At 47.1% G+C, this 16,764-nt stretch overlaps 1 protein-coding gene across 1 annotated transcript; it reads left to right on the top strand.

Annotated features, from left to right (window-relative positions):
- Nucleotides 1-4,120: 4,120 nt before the first annotated feature.
- Nucleotides 4,121-16,052, top strand: SLC66A3 (solute carrier family 66 member 3). The gene is made up of 7 exons (XM_027113812.1): nt 4,121-4,376; nt 7,096-7,178; nt 7,253-7,322; nt 9,806-9,863; nt 12,330-12,450; nt 13,188-13,229; nt 14,924-16,052. Exons 1-7 carry the CDS (start codon nt 4,234-4,236, stop codon nt 15,013-15,015), a joined length of 609 nt encoding a protein of 202 aa, XP_026969613.1. The 5' UTR covers nt 4,121-4,233; the 3' UTR covers nt 15,016-16,052.
- Nucleotides 16,053-16,764: the final 712 nt, after the last annotated feature.

Below are 16,764 nucleotides of genomic sequence, written 5' to 3'. Positions count from 1 at the left end.
ATAGATGATATTTGTTTTTCTCTTTCTGACTTACTTCACTCTGTATGACAGTCTCTAGATCCATCCACGTCTCTACAAATGACCCAATTTCGTTCCTTTTTATGGCTACGTAATACAGAGACACAGATGTAGAGAACAAACGTATGGACACCAAGGGGGGAAAGTGGGGGGAGCTGGTGGAGGATGAACTGGGAGATTGGGATTGACATGTAGACACTAATATGTATAAAATGGATAGCTAATAAGAACCTGCTGTATAAAAAAATAAAATAAAATTCAAAAATTCGAAAAATAAATGGATGTCAGGGAGTGGCATTTTGAAGTCATTGGGTCCATTACACACGTAGCAGAAGTTTGGCCAAGTAATCAATGTTTACGATGGAGTCCTACAGGGAGGGCAGTCACCATTCTCAGTGCTCCAGCCACTGCTTCTCAGCCCGGTGTGCATTTTATATATATATATAAGTGTATGTGGGGATGTACAGAGTGCATATGAATATATATATATGTCTATTATGGACTGAACTGTGTTCCCCCAAAACTCACATGTTGAAGCCTTAACCCACAATGTGATAAAGTTTGGAGACAAGGCCTTTAAAGAGGTAATTAAGGTTAAGTGAGGCCATAAGTGTGGAGCCCTAATCCAATAGGATTGGTGTCCTTATAAGAAGAGAGAGAGACACCAGGGCTGTACACACGGAGGAAAGGCCACATGGGGCCACAGCGAGAAGACAGCCATCTACAAGCCGAGGAGACAGGTCTCATCAGAAACCCATCCTGCTGGCACATTGAACTTGGACTTCCAGCCTCCAGACCTGTGAGAAAATAAATCCCTGTTGTTTAACTCACCCAGTCTGTGGTATTTTGTTAAGGCAGCCCAAGCAGACAAATATAATACACACACACACACACACACACACACACATGCACACACACACGCACGTGCACACACATGCACACGCACACGTGCACACGAGTGTCCTGAGAGGGCAAAAGCAATGTCATCTCAAGAGCAATAGGCACGTCCAGTCCCAGTGAGACAGGCTGGGACCTGGGGCCCTTTATTGGAGAGCTTGCAGCTGGACAAACATCTCCTTGAGCAACAAAATACAAAGACACTTTAAGGGACCAAAAATAACTGCATGCTTGTGCAGTTGGGGCAGAGTATGAACAGTAAGATACAAAAAGGCCAAAATTCAACTGCCACTTCTGAGGTGCTGGGGGCAAAAGCAGGGTTTCACGCATGACCCCTGCACACAGCACCACCAAGGGGGTGGGCACACCACCTAAGCCACCCTTCCGGTGCGACCCACCAATCTGCTGGGACCCATGTCCCAGTAAAGCCTCGCCTGAATTTCTCATCTGGCTTCTTATTGATTTCTATTGCTTCAAGAGTCCCAGAACCCAGATCAGTAACACCAGGACTAGATCTAGTCCCGGAACCCGGGCTCCTTCAACTTTCTGGAGCTCAGAATCCGCACATTCAGAGTCACAGCACTTCATGCACATCTTCTCTTTCGTTTTTAAACTTTTTAATATGGAACATATTAAACCTATGCAGAAGTAGAGAGGCTAGTATAATAATCCCCCATATACCCATCACCAACTTCAAAAATTCTCAGCTCATGGCTCTTCTCGTTTCATCTACATCCCCACCCTACCACCCAAAACCCCGATACTTTGAAGCAAGTTCCAGACATATTATTTCATCTGTAAATATTTCAAGATCTCTAGAAGACAAGGACTAGACCCACTGACACACACACTCTTTGTTTCCCTCTGAAAGATTTCTTTCTATGCATCCCATTCTCCCTTAGACGTGGAGAAAGAACTCAATACCTTCTGGGTTTTCCCAGCGGGTGGGGATGACGGCCAAGTACAGGCTGGAGGATCAGGGACGGAAGGTGGGGCAGACAGAGGGAAAGCCTCAGATGCCCTGCTGAGGTTCACAGCACAAAACCACAATCATGGTGTCCACTGAAAGAAAAACACACATAGTAAAAGTTGTGAGTTAAGCTTTTTTTCTTTCTTGGTTTTTCAAATGATTTTATTTTTTTAAATAGATCTTTATTGGAGTATAATTGCTTCACAATACTGTGTTAGTTTCTGTTGTACAAAAAAGTGAACCAGCCATATGCATACATATATCCCCATATCCCCTCCCTCTTGTGTCTCCCTCCCACCCTCCCTGTAGGTGGTTACAAAGCACGAGTTGATCTCCCTGTGCTATGCGGCCTCTTCCTACTAGCTATCTGTTTCACATTTGGTAGTGTATATATGTCCATGCCACTCTCTCACTTCGTCCCAGCTTACCCTTCCCCCTCCCCATGTCCTCAAGTCCATTCTCTATGTCTATGTCTTTATTCCTGCCCTGCCACTAGGTTCATCTCAATATCAAAAAAACAAACAACCCAATCCCAAAATAGGCAGAAGACCTAAATAGACATTTCACCGAAGATGACATACAGATGGCCAAGAGGCACATGAAAAGATGCTCAACATCACCAATCATTAGAGAAATGCAAATCAAAACTACAATGAGGTATCACCTCACACCAGTCAGAATGGCCATTATCGAAAAATCTAGAAACAGTAAGTGCTGGAGAGGGTGTGGTTAAAAGGGAACCCTCCTGCACTGTTGGTGGGAATGCAAAATGATACAACCACTATGGAGAACAGTATGGAGGTTCCTTAAACACCTAAAAATAGAATTACCATATGACACAGCAATCCCACTACTGGGCATATATTCTGAGAAAACCATTATTCAAAAAGAGACGTGAGTAAAGTTTTATTTGGAGACCTTATTGAGGACCATAGCCTGGGAGACAACTTCTCAGATAGCTCTAAGGAACTGCTCAGAAGAGATAAGGGAGAGCCAGGATATATATGAACTTTTTTGCTGGGAAAAACATGTAGTCAAGCATCAAAAGATTACTGCTAAGCACAAAGAACAGACATCTCAAGTTAATGATTTTAGGGCTTTTCTCTGTACAGGAAGATGCAAGAATCTGGGGTCATTAGACGTTTTTCCTTTAATGTGCATCTTAACTAGCTAAAAGGTCAGTAAATCCAACGCACAGAATGCTTCCTGGTTTTCTCCACCCTGAATTCCCCTCAGGGCACACTGGTGGTGGGCAAGTGCAGTGGCTAACAGGCTTGATCCTATAGAACTGGAACAGCAGGCAGCATTTTCTTCCTTACAGTGGTTTCTGGCATTGTATTTTTGTGACTTTTCTGTTTCGTTGTAACCTTGACTCAGTACCATTTTGAGCCTGAAAATCCACCCCCAGCCCCTCAGTCTAAATTACCTTCTTTTGTCAATAGAAGTCTATTTTTACCTCCTTAAGAAAAAAATTCACTCTCAAGTGCAAGTCTCTGGAGGGGAGTGTTCAGGGTTAAGGACCAAGCCCTCAGGAAGGAAGCCTCCTGCCCTTGGGGAGGACACGTCCCCACTCTCCGCTGGAGGAAAGCGCGGCCCCCGCAAGGACTGTTTCTCCGTATGTAAATCGAGGCGGACGCACAGAAACTAAGTTGGGTCGTTTTAAGTTTTTACCTCTGAAATGCTTAGTGAGAAAAACAAAGGGAAACACTTTTCAGGAGTGAAAAATCCCAACAAAATGGCCCATTCCCCCGTGAGGGGTGCCCCTTTGCCCTCCTGCGGTTCAATTTCTGCCCATCCAACCCGTGGGAAAGCGAGAGACGTCGCCCGCAGGCTCAGAACTGCACGAGTTGATTTAACACGGAAAAGTGAATCAGCAGCGGTCAGATCACGCAAAGGCCGGCGTTGACCTGCCCCTTGGGCAAGAGGCGGACCCCGGGGCGGAGGGAGAGGGCCTGGGGAGGGGTCGGGGCGAGGTGGGGGACAGACGACTGGGAGGGAAGAGGAGCGGACCCCGGCCGTCTGGACCCGAGAGGGGCGGCTCCAGGCGGAGCGCTCCCGGGGATGGGCCGGGCTAGCGGGGAGGGGCGGAGCGACTGCGGGGACGGGGCGGACCTGGGGAGGCTTCGGGGCGAGACGGGCGCCGCGCAGACAAAAGGGCGGGAGAAGGGGCCCTGGGCGGGGTTCTGGGCGGGGATCGGGGCGGAGGGGCGGACCCCGACTGAGCGGCCCGGAGAGGGGACAAGGGAAGGCGGAAGGACCGGGCGAGCCCGGCGGCCGAGTGCTGAGCGGCTCCCCTTCGCGCGGCGGCCGGATCCTCTGAGTCTCGGAGTCCCAGCCTCGCCGGCGCCATGGAGACGCGGCTGCTGTGGTTCTGCAACTGGAGCGTGCTGGGCGTGAGCGCGACGCTCAAGCTGCCGCAGATCTTCGCCGTGCTGGGGGCGCGCAGCGCGCGGGGCATCAGCCTCCCGAGCCTACTTCTGGAGCTGGCTGGGTAAGGCCGGGGCGATCTGGAGCCGACGGGAGCCCGGGAGACCCTCGACTCTAATACAGTCGGGGCGGGGGAAGCGGAGCCGAAAGCGCGGGCCTCTCACTTCCCCTCCGAATTTGCTGCTTCCCCCAGCCTTGCGCGGTAACGAAAGACGGCGTACGCCCATTTTACAGATAAGAAAACGGACACTCAAGGAAATCATCACTCCGCCCATTAGTGACAAAACTAACCATGCAGCTTTGAGCAAGGCCGCTTGCACGTCGAGGCTCTCTCATCTGCATCCTCCCTAAAGCCACCCCCCACCATCCCCGCCTCCGTTCGTGGGTCTCGGTTTCCTCGCTTGTAAAATGAGAGGTTGGACCCTCTGGCTTTTAAAAGTTACACTTTTGGGGCTTCCCTGGTGGCGCAGTGGTTGAGAGTCCGCCCGCCGATGCAGGGGACACGGGTTCGTGCCCCGGTCCGGGAAGATCCCACATGCCGAGGAGCAGCTGGGCCCGTGAACCATGGCCGCTGAGCCTGCGCGTCCGGAGCCTGTGCTCCGCAACGGGAGAGGCCACAACAGTGAGAGGCCCGCGAACCGCAAAAAAAAAAAAAAAAAAAAAAAAGTTACACCTTTGGGTGCGGGGGGGCGCGGGTGTCAGAGAACGTAGAGCTTTTGGGAGGGAGAGGAGGACTTGACCTGGACTTGGGCTTTAACTGGCGCTTGAAAAGCGGGAGCCGAGACTGCTCCAAGGGCCGGTTTTTCTATCAGAATCGGGGATGGGTGCCCTGATCCAGTATTTAAAAACCTGAACGTGACGGATGTTAACTAGACTTATTGTGGTGATCAGTTCACAATATGTACAAATATTGAAACATTATGTTGTACACCTGAAACTAATATAATCTTGTATGTCAAATATACCTCAATTTAAAAAAAATTAAAAAGTACTCTTTTAAATAAGCAAAGTAATAATAATAATAAAGACCTGAACGGTGAAAAGCAGAGTTGTGAGACTTGGTGGGGAAGACGTGAAGCCAGCAGTCTAGCTCCCTGCAAGGCCGGGCCCCCTCCCCTCTGCTCCTCACCAGCCCGGGGACCCCAGTTACCCTCCGGCGGTTCTGAGGGCCGGTCCTCAGCGGAAGCAGTCCTCGGAGGGGCGGTGGACCCTGGTTTCCCGGGCCAGAAGGAAGGCAGGGGGGAGAGAGGGAGAAACAGGAGACCTCCAGGGCACAAGGGGTGAGGGGCCACCCTTGGACCTGCGGGGTCCCACCCGGGACACCCCCATCTGAGGGGCCAACTGTAGGATGTGTTTGAGCCACAGGCCCCTTGGGGAAGCACATCCTGCCTCAGAGCCACCCCAGTTCTCTGAGGAAAACAGATAATTACTGGGAGGAGAAGTTCCCCATTTGGGGCGGGGGAGGCCCTGATCTGTACCCCAGGAGGGTAGCCACCTTGGCGTCCTCAGGCAGGAGAGGAGGTAGCCCTGTAGAGAGAGGGGCCCTCCAGGCAGGGGGCTTGTGGTCAGAAGCCTGGAGGCTGGACTGGAAGGAGTGAGGCCAGAGAAAGAGGCGGAAGACATGACCTTAGGTAACATGTTTAAAGCATCCGTGTGTGCAGATACAGAGCATGTTGTCCCCATTTCACAGATGCGGAAGCTGAGGCCCCAGAGGTTAGTAACAGCCGGGGATCGTGAGCCCAGCACCCTAGCCCTGGAGTCTGCGCTCCACTTACGGCTCCACGCTCAGCAGGTGATGCCTGCGGGACCAGGCCTGGCAGCCTCCATTTCAAGGGGGATGTGAAACGCCTCGGCTCAGCAGGCGGTGGGGGGCAAGCGCTGGCTGGGGTCACCCAGAGTGCCGCCTGATGAGGGCATGGGGCTTTGTGAACACCACGTCCTGGCTTGGAATGTGTGAGCCATTAAGTCCACGTCGTCTGTGGAGGCTCTGGCTCACCCTGGGGGAGCAGGTGCGGGGATGGAGATAGGCCTGAGGGGACAGTGAGGGCGTTTAGGTTCTGAGGGAGTCGGCTGGCCGGGTGTGAGCTGGGGAGGCAGGAAGCTGGGGCCTCTTCTTCTGAGAGGAATGGGACTCTGGGGTCTGTGTCTCCCACCCCTCCAGGCTGAAGCCTGTCCAGAGCTCGAATTTTCTTGAGGAACTGAAGAGTTGTCCCTTCTGTCCCCACCGCCAGCCTGGGCAGCGCTCTGGGAGGCCACCAGACTCATCTAGGGATGTCCTTCGTCTTCAAAACTTGGCCTCCCAGCTCGCTGCTGGGCCCTACGTGCTCAGTCACGTAGAAGCCCTGCCCATGGAGCCCCACCCAGGGATGGCTCTCAGCCCCCCTCAGATATCTTTCTCGGCCTGTGCGGCTTCTTGGGTGCGACCCTCTGAGGGATCTGCCTGGGGCCTCGAAAGAGCCCAGCCTTAGAGACAGGCAGGCCCGGGTCCAGAAAGCCCTGTCTCTTCTCATCCTGCTCAGTGGTTCTGTAAAATTCATAAAATTTGTCTGTAACTGACCATCCAAGGGACTTGACAGACACCAGTGCCCAGCTTCAGAAATCGGGGGGATGATTAAAAATGGATATTTCATCCTTCTTATTCTGTACCTCCCTCCTTGACATTTGCAGACTCCCGCCACCAGTTCTAGGGTTTTGCAAATGAACCTGTGCTCCTGGGTGGCGGCCAGGCCTCCCGGCTGTGGGTCAGGTTGGTCTGAGCTCAGATGCACCCTCCCTCTCCCCAGGTTCCTGGTCTTTCTCCGGTACCAGTGTTACTACGAGTACCCACTGCTAACCTACCTGGAGTACCCCATCCTCGTTGCACAAGGTAAGCGAACCCCTGCGCCCAGCCTCGGCCCTCGGGGCCCCTCCTTCTTCTCACTCAGAGCCTTTCTTTTCCAGATCTCATCCTCCTGCTGTGTGTCTTCCATTTCAAGGGGGATGTGAAACGGGCTGCACCGTACATCGTCCTGTATCCTTTCAGCATCTGAGAATCCGAGATGGAACTGGGGGTGTTCCTTGCTAACAGGATGTTATTAAGCAGGGTCCTTTACCAGATATGTATTCTTTTGGTGTAACTAAAAAAAAAAAAAAAAAATCTCCAATGCAAGATTCCATTTGAGCAAATATCTCCACAGCCTAGAGATGCTCTAGAACAGTCCCTGCCCAGGGGCCACCCCTTTGAGACTAGGGAGCCCCATGGTGCCCTGACCCACCAGGTAGACTTAGTACCTCACTGCTGAGCTGCAGAAGCACTCCTGCTAAGAGCGACATTGTCCAAATATATTCTTTAGGGGAAGGGAGATATTTCTTCCTTCCCCCCAAATGTCCCCATGTAATAACGAGCATGTCTGGCATGTAACACGCTGCCACTAACACACTTGGTCGTCTTGGCTTCTTACTGCCTGTTGGTGGGTCTGGGCTCCTGATGGCTGGTTCAAAGTGAAAGTCAAGACATTAGGAAGGTCTCCGTGGATTCTGGTCAGTCACACAGACCTATCCCTGCTCACATCACTCGGCATCTTCTGTGAACGAGGGCCAGCCTTCCACCTTCACTCTCCTTATAAAAACTCTTTTATTCTCTTGTTGAACTTCACTCTCCTTCAAAGGCCAAGAAAGCCTTTTAGATGGCAGTCAGTTAATCCTGCCGCATCTGTGAAATGATCTGAGCTGTTTGTTTATATGCCTTCAGGGTGGAGGAAAGAGGGAGGGGACTGCCAGGCCCCGTCTGCGCTGAGCATGTGAGGAGGTGGGCGTGGAGTGGTGGGAACTCCCAGTGCCACGGCCATCGGGGTGGCCTTGGGCACTGGCCTCTAAGCTGCAGTTGCCCCATCTGTGAAGAGGGATCATAATGCCTACCTTTTAGGGTTGTTTCCAGAACGAAAATACCAGGAGCACAGGCCAAGCTGAGGAGGCGGCAGGGTCGTGGTGGCTCTCGTGCTAAAAGCCTGTCTGCAGAGGGAAGCTGGGTGCAGACTGAGTCCTGACCCTCTGCTGTTCAATGGAGTTGTAAGCCCCCTGATTCAGTTTCCCTCTGCAAAAAAGAGGGATCGTGTGGCCCTACTGCCCCTCAACACTTCGAGGTCAGCCCCAGCTGGTTAAAGGTTTTTGAAAACAGAGCACTTTGAAGAAATGAAAAGCATTGTGTGATTTACTTTTTAAATAAAAGCAACCGCTTATCTTTGTGCAAATGGTGAGGCTGTAGATTAGAAAACTTGGGTACTGATGGCAACTCCGTAGTATCAGCAAGATGTTTTATGACCTCCTTCTGCCAGTTGTGACTTACAGAGAGCCGATAAGCAGGGCAGCCATATTAACAATGCATTTTTTTTTAAATGTCCCAGATATTACACAGGACATACTTATGCTAAAAAAGTATTTGTTGTTGATCTGAAATTCAAATTTAACTTGGTGTCCTGTATTTTTATTTGCTCAATCTGGCCACCCTACAAATGAGTCATCTCTAGGATCTCAATTGCTGCTACTACTGCTGAAGTTTTGTAAAATGTATAGTTGGAATGAATGGAATGAGGTGCAGTGGTACAAAATTGGGCAACATTAGTTTAAGACTTGAATTAGAGAGTGTTCAAAAAGCAAGATTCCGTCCACCTAGATTCAGGCTGCCTTTCTGGTGTTGACTAGTATCTAGTTCCACTGACTTTGAGCACAGGGCATTGTCTATTTCAATCTCTTCATTTAAATAATGTTATTAATTATAATCACAGCTGCCTGTTGGGTCCCTATGATGTGCCACAAAGCCATGAGAAGGTAGACAGGGCAGGGAATGTTAAGTCAATTTTGCAGATAAGCAAACCAAGGCCCAGAGAAGGAAAATGACTTGCCCAAGCTCACAGCAGAGGCTCCTGGCTGTCCCCTCCCTGGCCTGGCCACCACCTCCCTGTGTTTGCTTCTGCTTCTCTAGCCGGGCTGTCTTCCTGCAGCATCAATGAGCTTGACGAAAAGCTGGTATCATTCCTCCCATCTCCTAGCCTCGCTCACCCCAGCCGTGTCATTTTTACACTGGAGTTAGTGGGAAAGAGGAAATCAGTAAACAGCTTCACGTGACACCAGTTTTGCAGAAGACACCTGCTTTTTCATTTGAACCTAAGTACTTCACTGTTGACATTACGTTGGAGAGGTCTGCGTGGTCAGGAGTTAAACTGGCAGTTAAAATCATCAGGGACGTTCCCAGCCCTAGGATCGGTCCGAGAATACAAGGTTCTTTGTAATTTTCTTCCAGAATCTGCTTCTGTGCTTTTGAACTCCTAGAAGGTGTTCACTTGGATCATTTTTGTCTTTTCTGAATCTGACGAGGTCTAGCAGAGCTGTTCCCAGTTCCACACTTAGCTTAGGTGTGTAACCTCTCTGGTCTCGGTTTGTTTCCACACGCACGGGGTTGGGAGGCGAGTGGAGCTGCCGGCCAAGCCACTGCTGTGTCCCTTAGCACATGGTAAGCTGTGTGTCTGCTTGGTTCATCCTCACCCTGCAGAAGTGGATCATAGATCTGGCCATGGTGAGTAAATCGCCCATGGAGAAGAAAGTGTGTTCACAGCAGTCTGTCTACCTCTTCTCTCCACGCCACCTGCCCTGCAAAAAACTTTATAGATCAAATGTTCAACCTGCTCCTTTTTCAGCTGTACCAAAGGATGGTGGGATGAAAGCCCAGCGCTCTCCAAACATTAAGAACATTATTCTCACTTAAACGTACGGCACAATTTTTTTACTTCCCTGTTTTTGGGGCCCTAGAGAACCGGATTGGGATTGGGTAGGTAGTAGTAGAATGAAGAACTGAGCATAAATTAAAGAGTTTCAGGTTATTATCAGGTAAATAATTACATATGGGCCACGTACTCATTATTTTTCTAACTTCTCCCCCGCACTTTTTTTTTTCTTCCTTGGAAAAGGGTAAGCCCTATACTCTTTTTCCTTGCTTGGTTAAGGGCCAAAAATTCCCTGCTGTGAGAATAGGATTCTGGCCGTGGCTCAGGAAGCATTTGACCAAATGGTGGCTGACGTGAACTTTTCCACCCAATGGGAAAAGAAGCAGAACTAATCGGTGGTCACTGCCTGCCACACCCAGACTCCTGAACTTCCACCCATCCTCCCTCCAACATCTAGTTGGAAAGTGGACTTGGCTCTCAACCTTATGACATAGGGAAAGCAGATTAGTAGGGTTACCACACTGACAACGAATATTTTTTTAGTATAATTATGTCCCAAATATTACATGGGACAAACTTGTGCTAAAAAATTATTTGTCGTTGATTTGAAATTCAAATTTAACTGGGAGTCCTGTATGTTTGCTAAATCTGGCCGCCCTACAAATAGGTCATCTCTAGGCTCTTCGGAGCTGCCACTGTGGTCACGTGGGTGCAGGTCTGGTTGTTTGGGGGGTGATGTTCCTTCACCCCCAGGAACATCATTCCGGGAATATGCTGCTATAGGCTCGTCAGGAATCAGGTCCAAAGGCTTCGGGTTTTTCTGTTTCTTCTGTTCCCTTCTCAGCGAATGCTCTATTCTGACCACACGGTGATGCTCTAATCGTTCAGAAACTGTAGTTCCTTTTTCCCTTGTCAAGCAGGGACTGTCCACAACACGTGTTTCCTGGGTGCCAACTCGACAGCAGCCACTGGGGCCTCGGGACAGGGTGGCTGGCTTGAGGGTCCTGAAGCCCCAGAGAGGAGGAAGAGCTTGGGTTTCAGAGCTCCCGCGGGGCAGCAAACCCTAGGATCCTGTAGGGGAGGGAAGCTGTTTGAATTCATGAAAAACCCAAGTTATAGAAGGTTTACAGTTCTATGGCTTTCAAGAGCGAGTCCCAGTTCGGACCGACAGATGGTTTCCACAGAAGTCCTACATTGTACTTTCGTGGTTAGATAAATTGATAAATCACCTCCTCTTAGTTCATTCACAAAGATATGATTAAAGTACTTAAAAATGACCGGCGTGGGCTTCCCTGGAGGCGCAGTGGTTGAGAGTCCGCCTGCCGATGCAGGGGACACGGGTTCGTGCCCCGGTCCGGGAAGATCCCACATGCCGCGGAGCGGCTGCGTCCGTGAGCCATGGCCGCTGAGCCTGCGCGTCCGGAGCCTGTGCTCCTCAACGGGAGAGGCCACAGCAGTGAGAGGCCCGCGTACCGCAAAAAAAAAAAAAAAAAAAAAAAAAAATGACCGGCGCAACAGCCTGAGCACCCTTCACCTTTCCCGTCCTGTTCTCTACTAGACTCTGTGTTAGGGGAAAACCTAATAATCTGCAGTTGAATGTGTATCATAAGATTGTGCAGGCCTTGGTTATGCCCCCAAACAAGACCACTTCATGATTCTAAAGACGGGAAACCAGTTGACGGGGTGTTTCAGCTGATGTAAAGCCTGGTGAACAGCAGCCTGGGCCCGGCTTAGGGTGGAGGGTGCTATACTCTTACCTTGCTGGGGAGCAGAGGGCAGGAGCCTCACCACGTGGCTCATCAGAACAGCCAGAAACCCAGAGCCCGTGAGCTCCAGCTTGCTGCTTTGAGTTTCTGAGTCTGTCAGTGCAAAGCAGCATGGTTCCCTCCAGGCTCTAAAAACACCATAATATCTATACATCTATTTGTTATTGGCAGGTGGGGACAGATAAGCCTTTGTAGCCATTGCAGATTCTTTCTTACTCTCAGCTTCCAACTACCTGCTGCCCATCAGTTACTCACTAAGCAGTGGAATTGGTGGGTTATACATAAATGTCCCACTGCTGCGTCCATTCTTTATCACGAAACTTGGGTTTTGTCCTTGTACAAGTTGGTTATTACTTGACATGAAAATTTGGCTTCAGAAGCGATTTCAGGGAATTCCCTGGTGGTCCAGTGGTTAGGACTCAGCACTTTTCCGCAAAACACAACGCAGCCAGAAAAAAAAAAGAATGCTTTAAGTATCTGGTGCTCTTTCAGTATCTAGTTTCTGGTGAAAGTAAGGAACTCCTAACTTTCTCCTGTTTTATCTTCAAACAGAATTTATGTACTTTCATCAGTGCAGCCAGTAAGTTTGCACAGCTCCAGTACCTGTGGAAAAGCAGGGACTCGGGAGCCGTGAGTGCTGTCACGTGGAGCCTTGCTTCATATACCTGTGCGGGTAAGAACAAGCCTCTAATTGGTGGGGTGTCCTTTGTCAGTGTGGGGTGTCTACCCAGAGGAGTGCGTTATGTCATAGACCCTTGAGCTTAAATCCTTTGCAAGTAACTAACTATTCAGATAGACCCTCCCAGTGTATCCATATTTACAAGGCTGATTTAATGCACACCACTCTCCATTTTCTGCCAGTTGCTAAAAAAAAGTGAAAGCACTTTTCTCCAAAAATCTGGCCTAATATTAACAGTCCTCTCTTGTTGTTTGAAAAGCATCATGAGTTTGGTTATATTGAATCCACTAGCTTGTTTTAAAAATGTGAATGTTTATGATGTAACAGATTCGAGAGACGAGAATCATACACTGGCTTTTGCGAATGAATATAATTTGCAGCAGTGGAATTCTTCTGGAGCCAGTGTTTGGTCTCAACTTTAGAATTTCCACTGCTCATTTGGATTCTTGCAGGAACTACCTAAAATGAATACATGCTATATTTAGGTAGGAACATTTTAAAAGTTCAGAGCTATTACATTAATTAGGTTTACTAGTTTTAGATGTTTGAATTATACTTCTTCATGTTTCGTCTATATCTTAAAGGCCCATTTTCTCCATCCAGGGTTCTCTTCTACCCAAATCTTTCAAGAACAGTTAGCATATATTCCTGCATTTAAAACGGAAAGATATTAGCTGAATACCAGAATGTCTGAGAAGTTGATATTTATTGCTGAAATTTTGCTTTTACAGCAAGAATAATGACAACTTTAATGACCACCAGTGATCTGACAAGTAAGCAAAATATTTTTCTGCTCACTTGCTTTTTGAATTTTATGCCATCTGTGCCTCCTTCACTTGTAAACTGTCTTAGGGTTTAACGGAGCCAGTTGGCCCCACTGGAGGCCAGTGACAATACACTCTTGGTCCTCATCAGTCACCATGTATAGTATTAAGCACCTGCTTGCTGTACCTGGGATAGAATATGCACAAGATAGTAGATTCCTATCTTCGTGAAGCTTCCACACCAGCAGTGGAAATGAACAGTGAAGTCATCACACAATTAACTATTGAAAAATATTGTGAAACATTTTTTGAAAGAGTAGGACAGGATGAGCACCGAACATGGGAAACTGACCTAGTTGGAGGGAGCCGGGGAGATTAATTTGAAGAGAGAGATCGGGAGGAGGGAAGAGACTGCTACCAGGAGCAGCATGTGTGGAGGTCATGAGCAAAGAGGATGGAGGGAGCACCAGTGGGGCTGGCGGGAGAGCATGGGGGCGAGTCTAATGCGAGGGAAGGAGGTGGTAGTGGCCAGATGGTCCAGAGCCTCAGAGAATTGCCCACAGGCAGCAGGAAAGGCAGTGACGTAATCATTCGACTCCATGTTCTTGTTCTGTTATTTTTAAAGGAATACTGTGATGGAGGAGGAAATAAAATATACCTGGGGTAACCTAAAGAGAATTTCATTAATTCCTTAGGTTGAGTTTTCAACTCCCAAATAAAGCATATACATTTTTGGAAAATGATTAAAACAGGTGGTGTCACCCATTCTATGAAGACTAGAAATATGTCCCTGGCGTGTAGACCTTTTAAATAAGCTAATCATTGAGAAATATCGCCACGGAACAGCAGGGTGCATTTGCTAGTCCCTTCCCGGAGGCTTTTATCTTTGGTTCAAATACTTTCCATCAGCTCTGAGAGAAGGAGTAAAAGTGTTCTGGCCAAAGCATAAACTTGGGTCAAGTGGGGAAGGGAAAAGAGACCTGAGTCTTCCCTACAGGACTTCAAGAATTCTCTGCTTGGAAAGGAGAGTCGAACCATAATTAAACAACAAAACAAACCTCATGTTAATTGTGATTTGTTCTGTATCTAAGGGGACAGCTGTTCCTGAAAGTGATCGATAGATCTGAGAAGAATCTTTTAAAAACAGTTTAGCTATCTTAAAAGTGTTTTACAACCCCAAAGATACATTAAATCTCATAAACCTTATTTATCAGGAGTGTTTGTCAAGTCACTAAGGTTATTTTTCTCTTTTTAACAAAGAGCCACATTTTCATGGTTACCTCAATATAAAACATGCTTTGACGTTTGGGCTAGTTTTTCACAATTACCTTAACTGAGTGCGGTGTACCACCTTTGCTTAATTAACATGGAATGTTCTGAGACACCGTCACCCTCAAGACTTAGAAAATGAGTAACGGGGTTTTAAAAAGTTGTAATATTCACCAACCAGAGTCAGATTCCTCCAAATTAAGCATTTAGGATGAAATTATTCATGAAGTCAGGCCAAGTGACCAAAGGTAGTCATGATAGGAAGATCACTTTTCCAGAAATATTTGGAACCAAAGTTGTTCAAAAGTCCACATGATCCATAGTTCTGTTTCATTTGGGGGGCGGGGGGTGGGCTTCTCCTTAGAGAAGGTGATTTTGTTTTATGTGAAAACAGTATTTTTTAACACATACTTCTTCTTTTTGACTGATTTCAGTTCTTATACGTTTTGTGATCATGCTGGCCTTAAATACATGGGTAGCAGCTACAATACTTCACTACCAGAAGACCGATGTGAAGTCTGAATGATGGGTATATTATTCCCACATACAGAGTGGATTTTGAATAACTGTACCAGAGGGAAAAAAAGCTCATTGCTAAACCAGGTCTTTTATAAATTTAGCCAACCGTGCCAAAGGTATTTTAGACTTGGAAGAGCCCGCTTAAACGCTTGTTTAAAAACATCGATTTTTAAAATCCCTGTCCCCACTTCATTAGGTTGAGGTAGGGCTCAGACATCTGCAGTTCTGAGAAGGCTGCTGATTGATGGAAGCCTCCCAAGAAGCCCATTTTGAGGAGACAGCGTTGACCCTTATTCTTAAAGTCATGATTAAGTTCCCTCCGAAGAGCTAACTACATCTACTTCTCAGCTTTCACAATCTTTTAAAAAATAAATCCTCTCCACAACACAAACATGAATGGAGTGGGATTTTGCTCAAGTGGAATTGTAGTAAATTACCAGAGTTCACTTTCTGGGACTAATGTTTGTAATATAGACATAACAGGATGGCCTTATTGTATCATATTACTGTATAAAACCTCCTTAGGTTACAGCAAGGATACAAAGGCAAGCAAAAATTTAACTGGCTTGAATTCATATACCAAAGTAATCCACAGTAACTTCATACTGTGCCTTCAAGTAATTCGTAACAAAAGGTACCTGCAGTCTCTACTCATGAAGAGGCAATCCCGATATACTTTGATTCAAGCACAATGCTGCCGTTTTTAAAAGGATCACACCTACACAATACCATTACTGGAATCTGGTACAAAATACAGCTGACCTCGACCAGGTTTTGCCTATTGAAAGTATATGCAGTGCAGGGTATTGCTGGGGTCTACCAAGTTCTTATGGATTTTATTCTCATTATAGTATCATACTCTGAACATGATGTTAAGATTACTGTACACTGTGTTTTTCTGTAAAAGCTTATCAACTCTAACATTTTAAGAACTCTCTTTCCCCTAACAATTGAATGGCATTATTCTATTATATGCAGTAAATAAATGATGCTTACTAGAAAATGTTTGTTTCCTATGTAAAATAAACTTTATTTTGAACTCTTCTGAGTCTTAAAACTCAATTGTTTAAATGTGATTAGTTTTAGGTTATGTAAAGTGCAGTTTTAAAAAATATAAACTGTGGTTGATCCTTTTAGAACTACTGCTTGGGACCAGCAGGAAGAGAAACGTGGCATCTAAAAGTAAATAATAAATCACTCTGTAGTTTAAAAAATCATAGTTATCATTTAAGAAAATCCAAATGAGTCTTTTCTCATATGCAGTTATAATCTGACCATTAGTATAAATTATGTGATTTTTAGTCCAACATATTTTATTTAGATATACTTTATCAATGCTTAAAGCAACTCCTTAAAGAAAATATACTATCCTAGGTGAAGAGTTCTCCATTTCTCCCCTTTGGGAGGGAAAGGAACAAACATTAGAGCTACCTGATATTCTATACACATCATCATACTTAATCCCGCAACAATTCTGTAAGTGAACAATCTCCATTTTACAGATGAAAACACTGAAGCCCAGACTGAATAACCTGTGCCAGATCAGATGGTTAGCAAGTATCCTAGAAAAGACCCAAAAAAAAAGTGCTTTCCAGAAAACCACCTGTCAGCACAGTATTCCTAACAAACAGGCTCCCTGCCTCTTTTATCGACACTCAAATGAGATTCTCAAGTTTGCATGCCCCTTAAACTACTGACATGAAATCAGACACAAACGCCTAGTTGAAATTCGATTTTGTATTCTCCATGGATTAAA

This window comes from Aethalodelphis obliquidens, unplaced genomic scaffold, assembly GCF_003676395.1.
Source record: "Aethalodelphis obliquidens isolate GAN/ISIS:26980383/991018 unplaced genomic scaffold, ASM367639v1 scaffold12, whole genome shotgun sequence".
Taxonomy (NCBI): Eukaryota; Metazoa; Chordata; class Mammalia; order Artiodactyla; family Delphinidae; genus Aethalodelphis; species Aethalodelphis obliquidens.
The sequence above is the reverse complement of the archived record's forward strand: the minus strand, read 5'-3'. Positions and strand labels throughout refer to the sequence as shown.